This window comes from Monomorium pharaonis, chromosome 8, assembly GCF_013373865.1.
Source record: "Monomorium pharaonis isolate MP-MQ-018 chromosome 8, ASM1337386v2, whole genome shotgun sequence".
In the NCBI taxonomy this organism is placed as follows: domain Eukaryota; kingdom Metazoa; phylum Arthropoda; class Insecta; order Hymenoptera; family Formicidae; genus Monomorium; species Monomorium pharaonis.
Window position 1 is genome coordinate 23,826,484 of NC_050474.1, and position 18,961 is coordinate 23,845,444.

The 18,961-nt window shown below is 34.2% G+C and overlaps 5 protein-coding genes across 7 annotated transcripts; 2 read left to right on the forward strand and 3 right to left on the reverse strand.

Annotated features, from left to right (window-relative positions):
• The first annotated feature begins 378 nt into the window (after nt 1-378).
• Nucleotides 379-6,165, forward strand: LOC105835076 (E3 ubiquitin-protein ligase RNF123). 2 transcript variants are annotated; one of them, XM_012678041.3, is made up of 10 exons: nt 379-533; nt 934-1,259; nt 1,409-2,398; nt 2,635-2,771; nt 2,883-2,986; nt 3,357-4,585; nt 4,765-5,093; nt 5,160-5,325; nt 5,395-5,541; nt 5,663-6,165. In XM_012678041.3, the coding sequence occupies exons 1-10, from the start codon at nt 415-417 to the stop codon at nt 5,980-5,982; spliced, it is 3,867 nt and encodes a 1,288-aa protein (XP_012533495.2). In that variant the 5' UTR covers nt 379-414; the 3' UTR covers nt 5,983-6,165. The 2 variants fall into 2 exon arrangements, with proteins under 2 accessions (XP_012533495.2, XP_012533496.2); XM_012678042.3 differs by having other exon boundaries at nt 385-521.
• On the reverse strand, nt 6,159-11,336 carry LOC105835078 (putative sodium-coupled neutral amino acid transporter 7). Its single transcript, XM_012678044.3, has 5 exons — nt 11,195-11,336; nt 9,076-10,858; nt 8,385-8,745; nt 8,060-8,309; nt 6,159-7,251 (listed from the first exon to the last, which is right to left on the reverse strand). The coding sequence occupies exons 2-5, from the start codon at nt 9,182-9,184 to the stop codon at nt 6,595-6,597; spliced, it is 1,377 nt and encodes a 458-aa protein (XP_012533498.1). The 5' UTR covers nt 9,185-10,858; nt 11,195-11,336; the 3' UTR covers nt 6,159-6,594.
• LOC105835083 (bolA-like protein 3) lies at nt 10,793-11,632 on the reverse strand. The gene is made up of 3 exons (XM_012678049.3): nt 11,482-11,632; nt 11,308-11,396; nt 10,793-10,858 (listed from the first exon to the last, which is right to left on the reverse strand). The coding sequence occupies exons 1-3, from the start codon at nt 11,630-11,632 to the stop codon at nt 10,793-10,795; spliced, it is 306 nt and encodes a 101-aa protein (XP_012533503.2).
• A 509-nt stretch (nt 11,633-12,141) lies between these two features.
• On the forward strand, nt 12,142-15,050 carry LOC105835080 (ubiquinone biosynthesis O-methyltransferase, mitochondrial). 2 transcript variants are annotated; one of them, XM_036291309.1, is made up of 5 exons: nt 12,142-12,508; nt 12,644-12,662; nt 13,063-13,552; nt 13,637-13,814; nt 13,948-15,050. In XM_036291309.1, coding segments are annotated over exons 2-5 (807 nt in total). In that variant the 5' UTR covers nt 12,142-12,508; nt 12,644-12,660; the 3' UTR covers nt 14,085-15,050. The 2 variants fall into 2 exon arrangements, with proteins under 2 accessions (XP_036147202.1, XP_012533500.1); XM_012678046.3 differs by lacking the exon at nt 12,644-12,662.
• On the reverse strand, nt 15,051-18,626 carry LOC105835079 (lysosomal aspartic protease). Its single transcript, XM_012678045.3, has 8 exons — nt 18,362-18,626; nt 17,262-17,509; nt 16,594-16,712; nt 16,247-16,446; nt 16,002-16,124; nt 15,784-15,928; nt 15,570-15,662; nt 15,051-15,494 (listed from the first exon to the last, which is right to left on the reverse strand). Exons 1-8 carry the CDS (start codon nt 18,418-18,420, stop codon nt 15,342-15,344), a joined length of 1,140 nt encoding a protein of 379 aa, XP_012533499.2. The 5' UTR covers nt 18,421-18,626; the 3' UTR covers nt 15,051-15,341.
• Between the last annotated feature and the right edge of the window lie 335 nt (nt 18,627-18,961).

The following is an 18,961-nucleotide window of genomic DNA, read 5'->3' on the forward strand; positions in this document are numbered from 1 at the left end:
ACGTGCTGCACTTTGCTCCCCTTTCCCCTGTACCTTCGCTCGTCAATATTGTGGTGTGGTGTTGGATATTTCGCCTGTTTCGTCGTGGTCGTACGTACATGTTCGCGTGCTGATCGACATGGCGACGTCGGTGAGCGCGCTTGCTTGAGCTCGAGGCACGAGGCCCCCCCGCGAGGGCTGTCGTCTATCGATTATCCTATTGTCCTTTGCCTGCCGTCGCTGCCATAGACGAGTGATCCGTGGCGAATGAGAACTTGAGAAGCGCAGGGCCTGAGGCCTGAGGCCTGAGGAGTTGAGGTTGAGGACTGAGGAGCGTACGCTGACACGCTCGTGAGCCTCGTGAGCACTCGGCGATGCCGCCGTGTCGCGGCGCGGATTAACCTGTAGCCGCTCGACGTGAATTTCTGCTAGCCGATGATGGACGCGGACGAGATTCTATGCAGGGTTTTCGGCGCGAGTCCTCTCGCCGCCGAACGCACTGCCGCCGGTAGATCCAAGGATGATCATCTCGAACGATCCAGGTGGGAGCCCAGGTAGCAAGCTAACGTTACGTGTCATTTCGCTGTTAAAATATCTAAGTTGTCTGGGAAATTAGATCTTCAGAGGAAATTTGTTTCTCTGCAACAGTAGCTTTATTTTTTGATATTCTTGTAAAGAAAAAACTTTAAATGCCCTTCTATTCCATAACTTTTTATTCTTTTCTCATTTTTGCACTTTCAAAAGCTTTCAAAAAGTATATGACAGTATAGCTGAAGAAGTTTCTCATTTATCAGGTTTATGCCTGATTGTGTGTCAAAATAAATTCAAATGGAACATAACGTAAACTTATTATATACTTTTGTGTATTGTTTTAATTGTGTCTATTAAATTTTACTAGAAGTGCAACATGTGTTGTTAATTATTACAACAGTTAAGTCGTATATTTTGTTTCAGAACATTTCAGAATTTAATTTGGATAAATGAATACATTAGGAAATCCTTATTGAATCTGTATATTGATACATGGAATTCCGAGGATAATAGAGAAGGTCGTATAGGTCCCTATCTCGTCAGATTTGATGTATCCATGCATTATGGTCTCTGCATCGTTTCCCCTGACAGGCTAAGTGTCAATTCGCAGAGTAGTTTTAGCACGATGCGAGCTAATGCAGGGGCGTTCAAGGGGAAATGGATGTATGAGGTGCAACTTGGATCCAAAGGAGTGATGCAAGTGGGCTGGGGCACTGCTCAATGTAAATTTAATCAACAGTATGGCGTCGGTACGTTGAAACGTTATTCTGCGAAAGGAAACAGCAGTATTTGCTATACATTTTTGCAACAATTTCCAATTACTATCTTTTCATTAATATCATGAAAAAACTGGTGTGAAATTTAAAAGAAAGCTGAAATTATATTGCTTCCTTTTTAGGGGACACCCCAAACTCGTACGCTTATGATGGAAATCGTGTGCGGAAGTGGAACGTGAGTACTCATAAGTACGGTGAGGCCTGGTTAACAGGAGACATCATTGGTTGTGTCTTGAACATGGATGACGGAACGATAGATTTCTATAGGAACGGCAGGTGTCTAGGCAGAGCGTTCGAGAATGTGCCGACAGGCGCCGGACTTGCGTACTTTCCCACTGTTAGTCTGGCCTTCACTGAAAACCTAACGGCTAACTTTGGCTCCATACCGTTCAGATATCCTGTGGAGGATTACGAACCCCTGCAAGCACCGCCGATGGTGCAAGTCCGCCAAGCCATGCTTCTCTTTCAGTGGCTCTCGCAGGTGATCGAACTGTTGGAATACTCCAAGAATGTTGGCAAGCAAAACGTTCTCCTAGAAGATAAAACTATGAGCGCCCATGCCTTTCTCATGTGCCTAGCGAGATCCATCTTGAAACATATTGGCCCGTTGCTCACTGTTTCTTATGTCACTGAGACGGTTTTCGTGCCGTTTATGCAAACACTTTGCAATCTGAGCACCGACGATTCTACGACTACGACGAAATCCGCTTACTCGAATATTCGTAGTACGCAGTTTATTATCTGTTTGGATCTGCTATGGACTTTCCTGGAAGAACACGAGATCAAGATGTGCTTGGAGAGCACGGTGCTACATTTGTTGTCCGCCTTCCGACACGTTTCCCTGTTACTCGAATATCCGGATCAGTGCAAGAGTCTGATGCTGCTGACGAAAATCTGTCAGCACACTGTCACACGGCAATATTTTTTGCAATATCTGTTGTTCGATCGCGTGCGGTTTGCCAATTTTGTACACGTGAAACCACTCGACGAGGGCGGATTGACAGACGTGGTCGAGAAGGTCTGGTGGGAGACGAATCCCTTGGATCCGTCGATCGAAGGAAACAAGGCCAGTTATCTGTACGCCTGTGAGCGCATCAAAGCTGCTATATCCGGTATGATTAAATGCTTATGTCTTTTCAGACACTTTAGACTTTTTACCATTCTGAATTATAATTATTTATGTAAAATAATTTTCTTATAAATTTAGAGCATAATTAAGAATAAAGAATATTTTTTGTTATTTTCGCGTAATAAAAGGAATGTAATTGTGTATGTGTGAGGCGGGGGCGGGTATGTCTGTGCATAATCTTTAAAATAGTAAAATAAAAATTATATTTCATATTTTTAGAGGTAGAAGCGTTACAAGTTGAATTACTAGTCACATTATTAGATAATACTGATGGAACAACAAAGAGACCAACATCAAGGACTATATTTTTAAAAAAATTCAAACGTTTTGTTCAGGAGAATCTAATATCCAGTCGCGTAAGTACACTACACATTTAGAGTAAATGTGGAGACTTGTATACGGGAGTCGTCCGCGTAATTATCGAGCATTCAGTTAACAAACCTGCAGGCATTTTACCAATTCTGCAGACGCCCCTGCCGATCACATTATGTTGCTTTCACCGACTTCTGGTTGCATTCAGAATTTTATGGGATACTGAAATTGGGACAAGCCCTGTCTATATACCCTGCAGGTGATAAGGCATTACCGAGACATAAGGCATTATCAGATACTTACGAAAGGAATTGACTCTCTACTTTAGTAACGTAGAAACCTTAAATAAATTCAATATGTTTTTTTCTCTTATGTATATTATATTATGTCTCTTATATATATTATATTCTGAGATAATATTGAAATGCGCCTGAATGCTTGTATTGTTAATTGAGTTTGTTGCGTTTATTACGCATTTGTACATTTCATCTCAGGACTGTTTCTTTTTATTTTTTTTCTGGATATGTAAGCACATTTGCTTCGTACATTATTATTATTATTATTCGCAAATATTATTGAGCGACGTTTAATTTACGTAATAGCATTTCCTTATAAATTGGAATGGGCAGGGCGTTCTACGATGCATCGATCAATTACTCTGGAATCGACAGACTTGGTGGCGTAATAACCCACTTAAACAAGACATTCAGGAACGAATTGCTACGCCTCCTAGGTCCGGATCATGAGGTAATTGTTGCTATGGAACAGCAGCAGCAGCAACAACAACAACAACAGCAACAGCAGCGTACTACAACAGCAACAAATGAAGCGTCAAATAACACTTATGCCGCTGCTGTGGTCGGCGCGGCTGTGAGACCCCTAATCGACTTGCCCGTAGCTTTACCTGCGGCTATTTATCCTCGCTTACTTAACATCAACCCGCCCGCGACATCGGCAAGCCAAGGTAGTTCTACGATATTGGAGAGATTAGGATTTTTTTCGCATACTAGAGAAGATAGGACTCCAATACGTCACGGTCCTGTAGATCCAGCGATCTCGTTGATAGAATTATTAGATGGTATTATCTTATTCTATCATGTAGCGGCGAAGAAGCAGCTGGCCAAAGTGGCTAGTCTGCGTGATAGTATGTCCGCATACATTAACGCAATTGCCGACACCAAGGCGAGACTTGAGCATGTCGAGCAGGAAACGATCCCTGGTAAGGATTCCGACACGGAGGCGATACAAAGAGAACTGCTTCGTACGACGGACATATTTAGTAAGAAACTGTCGGAGCAAGCGAGACACATGGCATGGATTAGGGCTGCTGTGTACTCGGAGGAGAAGCAGGCGCAACTGGCCTGGCTGTTAAAAGTGGTCACATTGACCCTGCAAACCGCCAGCCAGCAGGGCAACATGTTCAGTTTTGTGCCCGATTTCTATTTGGAAACATTGTCCGATCTGAGTGTGAGCTTGCGTGCTCATATGCATCCCACTGCACCGATTGAGAATATTCCTGATTATCGAACAATGCTATGCAATGCGGCCGAGTTTCTATGCGATCACTTTCTCGATCCACGCATAGTGCACGTCAATTCTAAGGACGTGCTGATACTTGCGCTCGCCGGTTTTGTATCGAATCCATTGATGCTAGAGGCACTAGAGAATGTGCCGCGCGAGAGCAGAATAAAAATTGTCACGAATCTGTTAAAACCATACGAGAACAGAGCATGGGCCCAATCCAATTGGGTTCTGCTCAGATTTTGGCAGGGTAATGGTTTTGCCTTCCGATACGAAAAGAGTCCGCATCTTTCTAAAATCGGCACGAAGCAACAGGAATCTGTTTATCAGCTCATAAGTACGTTATTCTTTTTAAATATAAAGTTTAAACAAATTTTTATTATTAAACCTAAATTATATTAAAGTGTGACAAAAGTAATTTTATGTGCAAAATGTTGAATAATGTCTAACATAATTTTTTTCGTAAAGTTTAGATTTTATTTCGATGTATTTCTTCATTTGCTATATGCGTTTCAGAACCGTGTCCATCGGTAATATATCAAGCACATGTAAGAGACGTATTGTTGGGCAATTCGCAGGCGACTACGCAATTCTTAAATTCCTTATTGAACCAATTGAATTGGGCATTCTCCGAGTTTATCGGCATGGTGCAGGAAATTCACAATGTATCATCGAGGCCGGAACGAGTGTTTATTGAGTCAAGACAATTAAAGATCTGTGCCACCTGCTTCGATCTGGCTATCTCGTTGCTTCGCGTATTAGAGATGATTTCCTTGGTAGCCCGAGATGTTTTCAGCGATCCTACGCAATATTCTAGTGAAATCCTACTGGCCAGACTGTGTCAAGTGAGTGAAAAAATATTATTTCGCAATCGAGCCTTCAAATTGTACGATCACATCGTCGTTTTTCAGTTACTCTGCCAAGTGTTAAATAGGATGAGTTCGCAAACTAACTGTTTTCAACATGTGATGCTACTAGAAATACCAGATTTAGAATCCATAGATCACTTTCCTATATTAGCTGCCGTTATCGGTATTCTGCTGGCTCTGCTTGAAAAAGAAATGAAAGATTTTGCAGGTATTTGTGAGAAAGTTGCAAGCAACGGATATTTAAAATTATCTCAATAACCGTGTTTTTCATTATTAGCAAAATCGAAAATTGAAGTACCCAGAATTACACGAAGTTTATTAACAGAACCGAGCTTCCAGATCAGTTCTTTGCATTTCGTTTTGGGCGACACAAAATTGAAAAATACAAAGACAAAAAATGTGAAACCTTTCTCATTGTTGAACTGTAAGTATTTCGTGAGTTACACCCGATTGTATGTAGTAATTATTATATACATTATATATATATATATATATATATATATATATATATAAAATTATAATTTTTTAAATTAATTTTTTTGTAGATCAAGAAGATGTAACGACGGAGGAAATTAATCGAGTAAAGCAGATGATAACGTATCTCGAAACTTGTCATATACTTCTACCCGATACCAAATTAATAAGTGACGATGACAACGCTTGTACCATTTGCTATGCGTTTCCAATTACCGTTATATTTAAACCATGCAATCATCAAACATGTCGCACCTGCATAGATCGCCATCTGCTCAACACCAGGGAATGTTTCTTCTGTAAAATGATCATAGAAAAGGTCGAGGATCTAAGCGGGAACACATTGCATGATTTTACTAGCGAATTTTCAATTACAAGATCAACCTCTTGATCCAATGATAAGATTGTTTTGCAAATTGCATATACTGTATTAAAGATTTGTTAAATTTTCTCAACATATGTATTGAGTCACGACAAAACTGCCTCATATAATTTTCATTGTATAATAAAAAAAACTTCTATAAGAGTAAAAGAGAAAGCTAATTGAGTGAAACAAAATAAATTGTATAAAGTATCACAAAGTTTTTTATTTTTATACATTCACAAATTAACATACCAATATGTACTATATTGAGCACATGCTCAATTGGCGATGGAAGACATCAAAAGTATAAAAAAATTACTTTTACGCCATTTCGCACGCAAATGAATTGATTGATAAAATTGACAAAATTTTACACATGTATACATTATTTCTCAGTCTTTTCCTGACATTTGAACTATATAATATATCTTTCTATCTCAACGTAACGTTAAAGATAAAGTAAAACATTGCTGAATTGCAAAACAGCTTTTCCAGTCTTATTCAAATCGAATTGCATGTGAGATCTATAGAGAGCATGGCACGTCATTGATGGATCGTTACCAACGATAAGGTAAATCTCTCAATTTCTCAGTGTCTAATGTATAATATATCTCGAGTGTTGTTCGAATGTAGACACAGTCAAACGCACAAACTCTCTCTAAGTCTAAGTTGTCTGAAGCTGGTAACCAATGGCGGTTTAGTCGGAGTTTGTAAATTTTGAAGAGCCTCCATAAACACAACACCACACACGAAGGCTCCAAGTGCAGTCAGGAAGATCGCGAAGACGATCAACAGACGATCTTTATTCAAGTACAGTTCTGGGTCTTTAAGAAATACGCTTTGTAGGAGACAGATGCCCGGTAGCACGAAAATAAACATTGCAGAGAGTGATCCCAATAGATTAATGACTGGTGAGATATCTGGCACAAGAATGGCGATAACCAACGACAGAACAAACCATATCAACGTGACGATGACGCGAACGCCAATTCGATCGAGGCTCACGTCGAAGATACCGAGAAGTGCATCTCGGCCGCAATACAGCACGATGGGATAAGTAGTGAAGTTCTTGACTGCGATTGCGATTATCGCCACGGTCACCGTGGTACTCTTATCGGTGTAGCCTTGTAAAATATCGCTCGGGACTTTGCCGCTGCCGAACGTAGCATAGCCGAAATAGCCGACGACGCTGTACATGACGTAGCAAATCAGCATGCTGACGACGGCACATACACTGAACTTGCGCAGATTGCGATCTCTCATACAGGCATAGGTCGGTATCGCTGTCATATGACTCTGTAAAAAAATGTACATGAAATATGTACACATCTATATTAACTGAGATGGTATAATAATGCGCGCGCGCGCGCGCGCGCGTGTGTGTGTGTGTGTGTGTGTGTGAGTGAGTGACAGATTGTAAAATTATTAATATAAAATATGTAATCTGATTGTATAGTATTTAATTAATGATAATCATATTTTTAATCAAAAGGTAATATAGATTATATTATTCAGATTAAAAATATTCTTCAGCTGAAAAAATAGAAGAAAGTCACACAATTTTTTTTCAAAATAATAATAATGAACAAAATTTAAACAAGAAAAACAATAAATTAGATATTTAGAAATATTCTTACACTGATGATAAGTGTTTGTGTGGAAAAAAACTGAAAAATAATTATTTATAATCATGATTTAAAAATGTAGCAACAAGCAATTTTACAACATTTTCACTAGTGTAAAGTCATATTTAAAGAGATTTTTTAAATTTATAAGCATTTCATACTTTTACACGAAAACATAATAAAATTTACTTTTTTTAAATTCTCAAATATTCTTTATATATAAACTTCATTTTTTACAAATATAGTTTCCCAAAATTTTTATATTTTGTATTTAAAACTTTTTCTGATATAACTTAGTGCTATTTTAAAACTCAATGCATTATTTTGTTACTTAAAGAAAACTATACAGTTAATAAGTTTGAAAAAAATTCAGAAATATCTATTATATTGATTATAAATGTATTCTCATCAAGTTCTTATATTATGTAAATGTAAAGACAGGAGTAAAATGCTTAAAATTTGCTTAAAACTTTATGTACCTGATAAGCGAAACAAATGATGGGTATTATCTGCAGAACCTCGTATTCGTTATCTGGCCAGATTTTTATAGGTGATACAATGTTATTTTGCTCGTCAAACTTTTTGTAAATAATCAACCATACGACATACACAATAGTTATGCAACCAATAGTACTTGCATAACTTAGAACATCTAATCTTTTAAAAAAGCACAAAGGCAGGATGAATATACTGCAAGATAAAGTTGTTACAAATGGCCTGGATAAGTACCTAAAAATTCAAAGATTTTCTTTATTGAAATAATGGTATAATCTGTTTTTTATTTTTTTTAATTATAATAATTACCACATATGACAATAGTCGAGACCATAATATGTGGCAAATACTCTGTCAAACTGATCGCCAACGATTATTAGAAAGGTTAAGCAGCAGCCAAAGCTGTAAATAGTCACGCAGACTCCGCAGAAGGCAAGCGACTTGGATCCGCATAATTCAGCAAATGTGTCCTGCATAGTATCAGTGCCTGTACTATTGCTACAGCTAGCCAATATCACCAGAGCAGCTGTGATCAGTATAAGAAAGCCAAGCTGTGCCACGACAGAGGTTCCTACCCCACCAGCCTTGTCAAAGGCCTGAGGAAAATTCAACAATCCTGCTCCCAATGTGGTGTTCACAATCAAAAAAATTGTCCCCAAAATACCAGCACCTGTAACAATGTATACAACAGAGTGTATACAATATCTAAGATATCTACTTACTTTATCTCACTACAATATTAACTTTCATACTTCGCAATTGATTCATAATCTTAAATATTATTATATAAACTGAGCAAAATGTTCAAGTTCTATTTTCAATTTGATTAGCTTATCTTAACTAATTAAAAGTTTAAAAAGAATACTAATTCAATTAACTAATTTCTGCTACTACTCTATTAAAAGCAATTATTTGTAATTATCTCAGATAATGTTTCTCGAAATATTTACAAGCTAACAGCTCGTCTTACATGATGTAACATCATTTTTATCTGTGTTACCTCTTCGAGATTCATTGTTAGACGCATGCAAAGGACTTGGTCCATTTGACAGGAGTAGATTATTAGTGAAAAGTGGTTCAGGATCACCCATTAGATGATGATGATCCATGCTTGATGCACGATCGCTATGAATCAAACTGATGATGAGTATGATGCTTTGTTGTGTGACGGACAATTCTCCTTCTCCACCTTCCAAGGAGCAAAGTTTACGAATGCTTCATCACGTTCACGAACTAAAGGTCAGAATCGATTTAAAAGAAAAGGCACAAACTTAGTGTGTAAGCAAAATGTGTTTTTCGTTTTGTGACACACGTTTAATCAGGTGTGACGCGTGACTAGACATTATACGCCTATTTGCTGTTTACGCCTATATGCTCATATGATATAAGTCCTCTGCTGCATTCAACATTGTATCGTTCAACTCATGAGAAAACTAAACAGAGGGCGTTCATTTGTGTGTGATCCAGATAATTTTTTTTATCTCTAAATTATTTATTGTAAATAGATACAACAGGGATAAACCTTTCTGCTGATGAAAATTTTTCTTTAAATTTCTTTACAATTTTTCAGAACTTATATATATAAATATTTCAAAATTTCTGTATAATTTTATCTTATAAAAGATCAAAGGTATTTTCAAATCAACATTAGATTTTTCTCGTATAAAATGGTAAAATTAAATAAAATTAATCTTATAAAAAGACTTTTATAAGATCAATTGTCAGAAACCAATGTGAAAGCTGAGAAATGCTGTACTATATTATCTTTTTCCAAGAATTTTTATGATATTTTAAGCATCATCTTGAGTAGCACACAATTTTCATTATATATTTAATTATTAATTAAATTAATCTTTCTTGCAATATGTATTATATACAATAAAAAAAATTATTTTCTTACACAGCATATTAAAAAAATATTTGTTAAATTGTGTTATCTAACTTGGTGGTACTTCTAGGTAATTTTTAATTTATTAATTCTTTCTGGTCATATTTCGATATTTATTGATAATTTGCAATTTTAGACTGCAAAGGAATTTCGTTTTTACGTCGTTGTTCCTTTCTAGTGACTAATCAGGTTCAGTAGAAATTAAGAGACATCTCTACGCAATGTATGTATATGGTTAGGTGCACTCACTCAACTTTTTTTCTGGCAATATATACTGGATGTTTGTGCCTTAATTCCTAGCTGAATTTTCTGTACTAATGTGAAAAATGTGCATTCAATTAACATTTAGATATTACAATTCTGTACTACTTCATGGGAAATAATATTAATATTCTAATATTTTTTTCTAATTTTTAAATTATCTTTTCAACATTTTAATAATTGAATTGACTATGAATGTAAAAAGCGCATTTCTTTAATTAATAAAATATTACTCTTATTCCACTCATACTTTTTATAAATTTTTTTTTATAACTTTGTTTATCAGATTTACAACTTATATAAAATATACAAAATTTGTGCAAGATCTCTAGATCTTGAATAGAGTTTCAGTTAATAATGGACTCGTCAAACAATAAGTTATTTCGAATATACGGCAAAAATTTAAAATTGTTTTCATTCAAAATTGAAAAATTCTTAAAGATCTCGAATAAATTCTTGAAAAATTTTTAAAACAAGGATTCGGATGTTCATTATTAGCTTCACTAAAATCATTATATTGAATATTTTCTTTGTAAAATTAATTTAACAATCGTCTAAGAAATAAAATTTATGCCTGCGGTATACTCGTATGTATTTGGAGGCCATGCATATCCTTAATCTCTTCCTTGAGAATCTGTAATAAAATAGATTGGTTAATATAATTGATATCTAATTGATTTAAAAAGGTTCTTTAGTTTAAAAAAAGTGAAATCATGTGATATTTTATTCATGTATATCTTCTTAACACAGAAACTTTGGCATCTTCAAATTAATCTTTAAGTAATAAATAATGAACAAAAACCCAAACAATAAAAATAATTTATTAAAAAACACTTTCTTTAATAATATCGATGATATTAATATTGATAGAGAAAAATAAAAGATAAATGATTTATAAGACTCAATGTTATAAAAAGTTGTTATTTTAAAGAAAACTATATAATCTAAAAATTTGAAAATTCAGAAATACCTATAAATAAATCATAGACTTGTTCTCACAATTTGATCAGAGGTTTTTATTGTACATTATGTAAAAAGATTGGAGAAATTCCTTAATAGCTTCTCTGGAAAAAATCGTTTTACCTCATTGATGATTCGATGTTGCTTCAATGTATTCATTCCCTTGAATTCTGAAGCAATGATGTTTATGTCAAACATGGCTCCACATCCTCCTAAAATATAATTTTAATTGCATCAATGCTATAAATTATTCAAAAAACTTTTCCCTGTAAAACATCATTATAAAATAATAGCTACCTGACACATCAGTAACTTCAATCAGTTGAGCTTGCGGAAACTTATTCCTCAAGATGGATATAATTTTCTGCTCAGTATGCTTACCCGCAAGTTTACTGTTAGATCCACTCCACAGCCGAGATAGCAGCTGCAACAATTTGATTTTATTCATCTTTGTGGTTATAGTTCTCTTTAGTTTCATCAGTTATCTGTAGCATATAAATATTGCTCCAGGAACAAAAGTGGCTTTGAATGAAGAAATGAATTTTATTAAATGCCAACTTGAATTATATATTTATTTATATTTTTTATAACAAAGATGTATATAAAAAAAGAATGTATATATTTTCTTTCATTTATCAGAAAAATATTCTTTGTATTTAAATGTCAATTTAATAACCTAGAGATTATATTTAATATTTAAATTTACAATATAAATTTAATATGTAAATTTATATCTATTATACATTATGTTTTACATTATGTTATATATAAGAATATTTAGTAATAAATATTTATTATTTTATAAGACAAATTATATTAAAATCTAAAATGTTGCACAGAACAATCCTGATAGTTGGATTAATTGCCGACTGAGATACCGTAAAGGAGAATTGTGCTAATACGTGCTGTCGGCTTACCAATGCACTGCGTGAGTTCGATGCGAACACATGTCGAAACATAATCGAATGAATCGTAATAAACTCGTCACGTGTTTATTTTTTCTTGTCCAAAATATCCTATTTCCTTGTCGAAAACAATTGTGAAAATATCATCGACAATAAATACTACCGCCGGCCGAACTTGCTCGAACTTGACCTAACCTTACTTGCACACGTTAAGTTAAAGTTGCGTGTTGTGTTGTGTACCTATGTATAAGGAGCTGACGTTATACCGTTTTGTGTATGTGAGATTCTGTGATTTTGATTTCTCATTAGCAAGATTGAAAGAAAAGTAATTTTTCAAACCGTAAATCAAACACAAATCTGATGGCTTGGAATATTCTCAGATGTATTATTAGGTCATCAAGGAATACTTTCCAAAACAGGTATAGGGAGTATTTTATAACGTGTCTAATTATATGAGATAAGTCTATTTTTATTTTAAATTTGGTTATGAGATTAAAAAAAATCTTTTATGATGCTAAAATTTGTTAATATCATTGTGAATAATCTTCTTTCAGCAAGGTTCAAACAGGAAATGTAAATATAAATAAGTAATAAATATAAAATTTTTATAAAAACCAAATAAATTAAGAGATTCTTTATATTTTCATTTAAATAGGTCCTCCAACATTAATCAAAACTTATAATTTTGTTCCTATTCTAAATCTGAAGCAAAATTATCATTTATAATATATATTTACAATTAATAGTTTAAAGATGATAAGTTTCTTTTTGTTTCCTGAAAATTAACTTGTTTGATTTTTGTAGTAAACTTTTCATGTTTTGTTCAGTTTCTCATTTATTATGCTATATGTTTTACCTATTAAAATACATGGATTGAATACAAAAATGTTCTCTACTTTATACTACATAAATATATTATGTAAAAGTGTCTGTTTAGCTAAGAATACAAGGAAATAAGAATTTATTATTGCAGGTTGTTCAAAAATACTGTACATATCAATAAAATTGCTAGATCAATGTCAACAATAGATTCTAAGGAAATTGAACATTTTTCTACTTTCAAAAATGACTGGTGGGATAAAAACGGCCTACATTCTGATCTTCATCTATACGCTCCAATTAGAGTAAAATTTGTGAGGGATGGATTGGCGAATGCTGGAATGCAAATATTGAATCCAGCTTTTCCACTGGAAGGCGTCAAGATTGTAGATGTTGGCTGTGGTGGAGGTATATTGACTGAGCGTCTAGCTCGAATAGGAGCACAAGTGACTGGAATAGATCCATCCGCAGAATTAATAAACGTTGCTAATGAGCATGCAAAATTGGATCCTGATGTAGCGGAGCGATTGAATTACATTTATACAACAGTGGAAGACTTTTCCCGAAAGAAGGGCGAGTCATACGATGCTGCTGTAGTTTCTGAGGTTTTGGAGCATGTAAACAATCCGCAACTATTTTTAAAGGTACATTGTATATTATAATAAGAATTATAAAACTATTGAATATAAAATATAAAATTAAATCTTTTACGTGAATATTCTTTACAGAAATGCGTGAAAATGATAAAACCTGGTGGATCAATTTTTATAACAACGGAAAACAGAACTCTAGCTGCTTGGTCTTTTATTATAGCGACAGAATACATTTTCAGAAGAATACCTCTTGGTACTCACGAATGGAATAAATTTATCTCTCCCCATGAAGTTCAACGTATATTGGACGATTGTAAATTTAATCTCTGTTATCAATTCTAAAAGAAAATAACTCAAAAGAATTTTGTTGAAGATAATGTCTGTGTATAGCTAACAATTATTATACAAGCGCTTCCATATATTAGTTTTTTAAAACTTTTTTGTAGGTAACTGTAGAACAAGATTAATTCATGGGATGAAAATGAATCCATTATTATCCCATTCAAAACAATGGACTTGGTCGTCGTGCACAGCAATTTTTTATGGGCTTCATGCAATCAAGCAAAAAGAAATAGTCATGTAGTTTTAAAAAATTCAATTCTATTCTTAAACGCGTGAATCATATTATTGTTTGCCTCGTTATAGTTGTAATAATCATAATTGAGATGTTAAGGATTCTTATGCTTTTAGAATTTACACAAAAAATGTATAAATAAAGAGAATGACATTCCGTAAAGTAAAATTGAAATAAAATTAAGTTTGATGAAATCAGTTTCATTAAACTTTGTTTTTTGGTCATTTTTGTTCTGGTTTTCTTACAAGTTTAGTCATCGATTGCTTAGAAACTAAATATTATAACTCCTACTGATTGTCTATCGTTTGCAGTATTCGTTTTACGACAAAACTTGCCATCAAAAGAGTTTATCTATGTCAATGCTTTTATTTATACAATTTATTTTCCATATTAATATTTTGAGCTATGGATACTGTTAATTGAAAATTGTAAAACAGGATGAATCGATTATTATAACGATAATATGATAAACAAAACTGATATCTTTACTGCCTATTGTACAATCGAATACACTTTCAGATGTATTCCTTTTGCTACTCATTAATGGAATAAATTTATGGCTCTGTATCAAGTTCAACATATGTTGAACAGTTGTAAATTTTTATTTTTGTTAAATCTAGAAAAAAAAGTATTTTGTTGTAAAGATGATAATATAATAAGCTATCACAATTGTTTATACAAGTGCTTTTGTGTTGCGAATTTCTTTTTTCTTTTTTAGATGGCTGCGCAGCAAAAATTGATCTACGGTATAAAATTTAATGCACTGTCAAAACAATAGTCTTGATCTACTTCTATATTTTATGAAAGAAAAAAATCATATGTATGTTCGACATGTAACATTTAACAAGTGCAATTTCTAGTTATAAAGTGCAATATATTTTTTAATATTTATACTATAAATATAATTGATGTTAACGCTTTTTATATAACAGCCTATAAACGCTTTTTATGTAAAGGTCAATAAACATATGTGTGTAAAAAGAAATACATATTTTATTGTAGACTTAATTATATTCAATATATATCTTGCGACAATACGATTCTATGCTGATAGAAAAGGATGTACCACATTGCCGATAGAGACAATATCGTATATTTCCGTTCAATAACTTTCTGTAATATCACACGTATATTCGTCTAACAACCGTATGGATCACAAGTAAAAAGGCATTAAGCATAGAAGTCAAGAAAATTTTACTGAATTATTTGCAAAGTTTTTTCAGACCTAGCACCTAACGGTAACTTCATCGAGAAGACAATCGACATTTATTTTGCTTCAGCAAATCCCACTCGGTTTTTCTCCATATCGAATTCGGTATAGTACCGACCAATAAATACATCACCCAAAATCCATAATGGTTTAGGCATATCCATACCTTGGAAGCCACTCAAACATATCATTTGACCAAGTTGTTTGACCTATGGAAAATTAAACATGGCGTGATATTCTTGTTCTAAAGTGATTTAATTTAATTATGTGATTGTGATACTTACCTGAAGGATATAATCTTTGCCTTCGAGACAGAATTTCTTACCACCCAGGATGAAACAGACTTTGGGTAGTTTATCAATAGTGTTGCAATTCACCTTTGGAAAGGATGATTAATGTTAGTAATCCATATTGGCAATTCGTAACATTTATTGATTTATTTAATACTGCCTACTATTGCAAAAGCTAGTATTGCAAAAAATATGATCGATTACTTACTATTCCTTCTCCATTCATAACAGTAGCTCCCATAGCTTTGTTAATAACTGCGATCTCTGCTGTTGGCCCAGCTATCAGAGACGTACCCGTATCGGCGATAGCTTGACAACCTTTTGAACAGACGGTACGACCCGCTACTTCGACCCTGGAATGTGACAGCGTCAACAATTTTCTAATGTACGATCTGTGACATATAATATAATTTAAGAAATAATCACCAATCCATTTTAAATTGCCAGTATCCTTTCCTGGTAACATCAAGATACGTGAAATCACCAACATAATGATCAGGATCAGAACCACCTAATAACATTTCACCACCCTCTGGGGCTGAGGGATCTCTGTGAGATTAATATTGTATATTTTTTACAATTAATATTGTATATTATAATATAAAAAGACTACTTGATTAAAGAAACATTTTTAGAGATACATGATGTGCATATGGGAAGAAAATATATACCGATTTAAATAGAAACTAAAAACAGCTTGTGGCACCAGGTTCTGTTTGACCATGTTATAAAAGACGGGAGTCACTCCGTCAACGGATATTGTGGCATAGCCCATCCCCAGGATACCGTCGAATTTCGCTGCAACGAAGGTAAATCCGGGTTCATTCACCGCTTCTGCGAACGTTTGATGCTTAACATTGAGGCCAGCAACCTGTGAAAGGATTGATATTATCAATAAAATATTACCGCATATGTTTTTATCAGAGGATAGTAACAATCTATGTTTTTTATAGAAATTTTTGTAGACTATGACTACTAATTGGAATTATATTGAGCTGTTTGCTCGACAATGACTCACGGATACTACATCAGTAGATAAGAATCCAGACAGACTCCCAGTACCATATTGAATGGCAAACAAAGTACCATTCTCTTGATACGTGCGGGATTTACTGCTATCATACTTATTATGTAACCCTACAAAAGATAGTAATCAAAACGGAATTAGTTGATATTAGAAATAGGAGTTCTTTATTAATTTAATTGTATAATCAGCAGCAGTTCAAATCATTAGCTATATTTATATTTATATTCTTTGCTTTAACATGTAAGCTATCTTGTGTTAGAGGTCATTTCTATCTTTAAAGTAAGAGTGATAAATCACATAAACCAGAGTGCAAGTAATTGTGGAATTTGGCTCCATAATATTTATCCTACCAGTAATTTTCATTTTTGAAACTGCCCTGTTAAAAAATTCAAAGATTTTATTTTAAATATGTGGATATAGAATATAATTCAAATGGAACATAATTCTTCAGCATTATTTCTATTCTACATTTTCACTTGATATTAATTATTACAAAAGAAAAAAAGTTGAGGTTATTTCAATGTTAAAAGTATATAATATTATTAAATATATTATATACTTTAATATAAACTATATAAAGTATATACTATTAAATACAATTTATGCACATATAATGAATGTATTAAAGACAAATATAGTGATAATGTGAGTTTACTTACAGCAAGCAACGTTGAGAACTGAGCATTTTTTAGATGGTACCCAGAGATTCGAGGAACCAGTGTCGAAAATTACTTTAAATTTTTGCGGCGGGGTTCCAATCATAATTTCTCCATAGTATTGAGCATCAAGATAATTGCTTAGAGGTTCTGGTGTCGTACTAGTAGATAGGGCCAAGCGAACCTGTGTGAGATCAGTGCCAACCTCTCTCAAAGTATTTCGAATGGTCTCTGTTCTTTGTAACGGAATTCTTAAAGAAACATAAAAAACATTTCATTATTGCGTGGGAGTATGTGTGTATGTATGTGTGTATATGTGTATAAAACATGTATTTGCTATATGGAGATATTTATATATAAGAGATATACATATACGCATATCTTGTATATAAATATCTCAACTGATGCAAGCAGAACTCCTTTGAAAAACAATGAGTCATGAAACCGCCATGTAAGTTTAGTGCTTTGTTCTTGTCTTGCTTGTGCAATGCAAGTATATAAAAAAATGTATCAATACATAGTTATTAAGGTTTAATTATACAAAATTAAATCTTTAATTAGATTGAGTCTTTCTAAATTATGATTCATGCATATTTAAGTATATTGCTTAATTTATAATCTAATTTTAAGTAAAAACTTATCTCAACAAAGTTTTCCTTTGTTAACTGTGTATTCAATTTTATATGGAGGAAACGACCCGACTTGACTAAAGTTATAAAATAAACAAATAGTAACTAGGTAAAAATTGGCTCACTGCCACCTATGTTTGTCTATCAAGTCTATCAACAAATTTAAAATAAAACGAAATCTAGATAGCTTAAATACGAGCTGCTGCTATGAGTGCATGACTCGCTAATCTTGTTTAAGACGTCATAAAGAAGATAAAAGGCGCAAGTCTCAAAGGTAATCTTTGAAATCATCTCTTTGTCTGGACGCTTTAATCCAACAGGAAAAACACGTTGATCCACGTATTTGATTCAATGATCGTTGAGGTTATTTATCACAAATACTGCGCCGATTCCAAGAAGTTGGTACGATCTTAATTAGTACGACGTTAATTAGTACTTATTGCGCGGATACAAATAATCGTGATGTTCTCTCACCTTTGTAAAGCATCGCCCAGTACGACGAGTGCCGCAATCGCGACGAAGAGTCGAAACATGTTTTTTCCAAACTCTCTCTGTTAAGAATCAAATGCTCGTGGTCGAGGAGATCTCCTGCCTCAGGGGGTGTCGTAATCTCCCCTATGAGACTACGAACCTGGACGCCCTGGACTCCGGAACACGCAACGGGGACGGGGGATTGGGGGAAGAAGCCGATTGACAACAATTACTGTCTCTCCCTCTCTCTTTCTCTCTTGCCAATGTTGCATATCAACGAACGGCGGCGCCATATATATATACGAACGAGCGCGTCTGCGCGCAGCAAGGAAATAGCGATGCGACGACGCGCGGCGATGAGCGATGATGACGCGCGAGCGTTCAAAAAGCAGCCTCAAAATTTTTCATTAATCAACTTTAAAATTATCGCATTAGTTTGCGTATGCGCATATTTCATTTCAACGCGCATGCACGATATATTTAAATAAATTCAATGATTAATGAGAAAGCGATGGGAAATTGCGAAAGTACTCAGCGTTGTTTATGTCAATAGGATAGGACAAATGACGTACGGTGCATCGATTGCAAATGATATCCAGTCCG

Bases quoted from the DNA above. Each gene is read 5' to 3' on its own strand.
- LOC105835076 (XM_012678041.3), top strand. From the start codon at position 415: ATGATGGACGCGGACGAGATTCTATGCAGGGTTTTCGGCGCGAGTCCT. The intron at 1,260-1,408 runs GTACGTTGAAAC...CTTCCTTTTTAG, and splicing joins TAATCAACAGTATGGCGTCG to GGGACACCCCAAACTCGTAC. The intron at 4,586-4,764 runs GTACGTTATTCT...TATGCGTTTCAG, and splicing joins ATCTGTTTATCAGCTCATAA to AACCGTGTCCATCGGTAATA.
- LOC105835078 (XM_012678044.3), bottom strand. From the start codon at position 9,184: ATGGATCATCATCATCTAATGGGTGATCCTGAACCACTTTTCACTAAT. The intron at 8,746-9,075 runs GTAACACAGATA...ACATTGTTACAG, and splicing joins TAACAATGAATCTCGAAGAG to GTGCTGGTATTTTGGGGACA. The intron at 8,310-8,384 runs GTAATTATTATA...TTGAATTTTTAG, and splicing joins CTCGACTATTGTCATATGTG to GTACTTATCCAGGCCATTTG.
- LOC105835083 (XM_012678049.3), bottom strand. From the start codon at position 11,632: ATGAATAAAATCAAATTGTTGCAGCTGCTATCTCGGCTGTGGAGTGGA. The intron at 11,397-11,481 runs GTAGCTATTATT...ATTATATTTTAG, and splicing joins TGAAGTTACTGATGTGTCAG to GAGGATGTGGAGCCATGTTT. The intron at 10,859-11,307 runs GTAAAACGATTT...ATTTTATTACAG, and splicing joins AACATCGAATCATCAATGAG to ATTCTCAAGGAAGAGATTAA.
- LOC105835080 (XM_012678046.3), top strand. From the start codon at position 12,450: ATGGCTTGGAATATTCTCAGATGTATTATTAGGTCATCAAGGAATACT. The intron at 12,509-13,062 runs GTATAGGGAGTA...TTATTATTGCAG, and splicing joins AGGAATACTTTCCAAAACAG to GTTGTTCAAAAATACTGTAC. The intron at 13,553-13,636 runs GTACATTGTATA...TATTCTTTACAG, and splicing joins ATCCGCAACTATTTTTAAAG to AAATGCGTGAAAATGATAAA.
- LOC105835079 (XM_012678045.3), bottom strand. From the start codon at position 18,420: ATGTTTCGACTCTTCGTCGCGATTGCGGCACTCGTCGTACTGGGCGAT. The intron at 16,713-17,261 runs GTAAGTAAACTC...TATCTTTTGTAG, and splicing joins AGTTCTCAACGTTGCTTGCT to GGTTACATAATAAGTATGAT. The intron at 15,929-16,001 runs GTGATTATTTCT...GTCACATTCCAG, and splicing joins TGGCAATTTAAAATGGATTG to GGTCGAAGTAGCGGGTCGTA.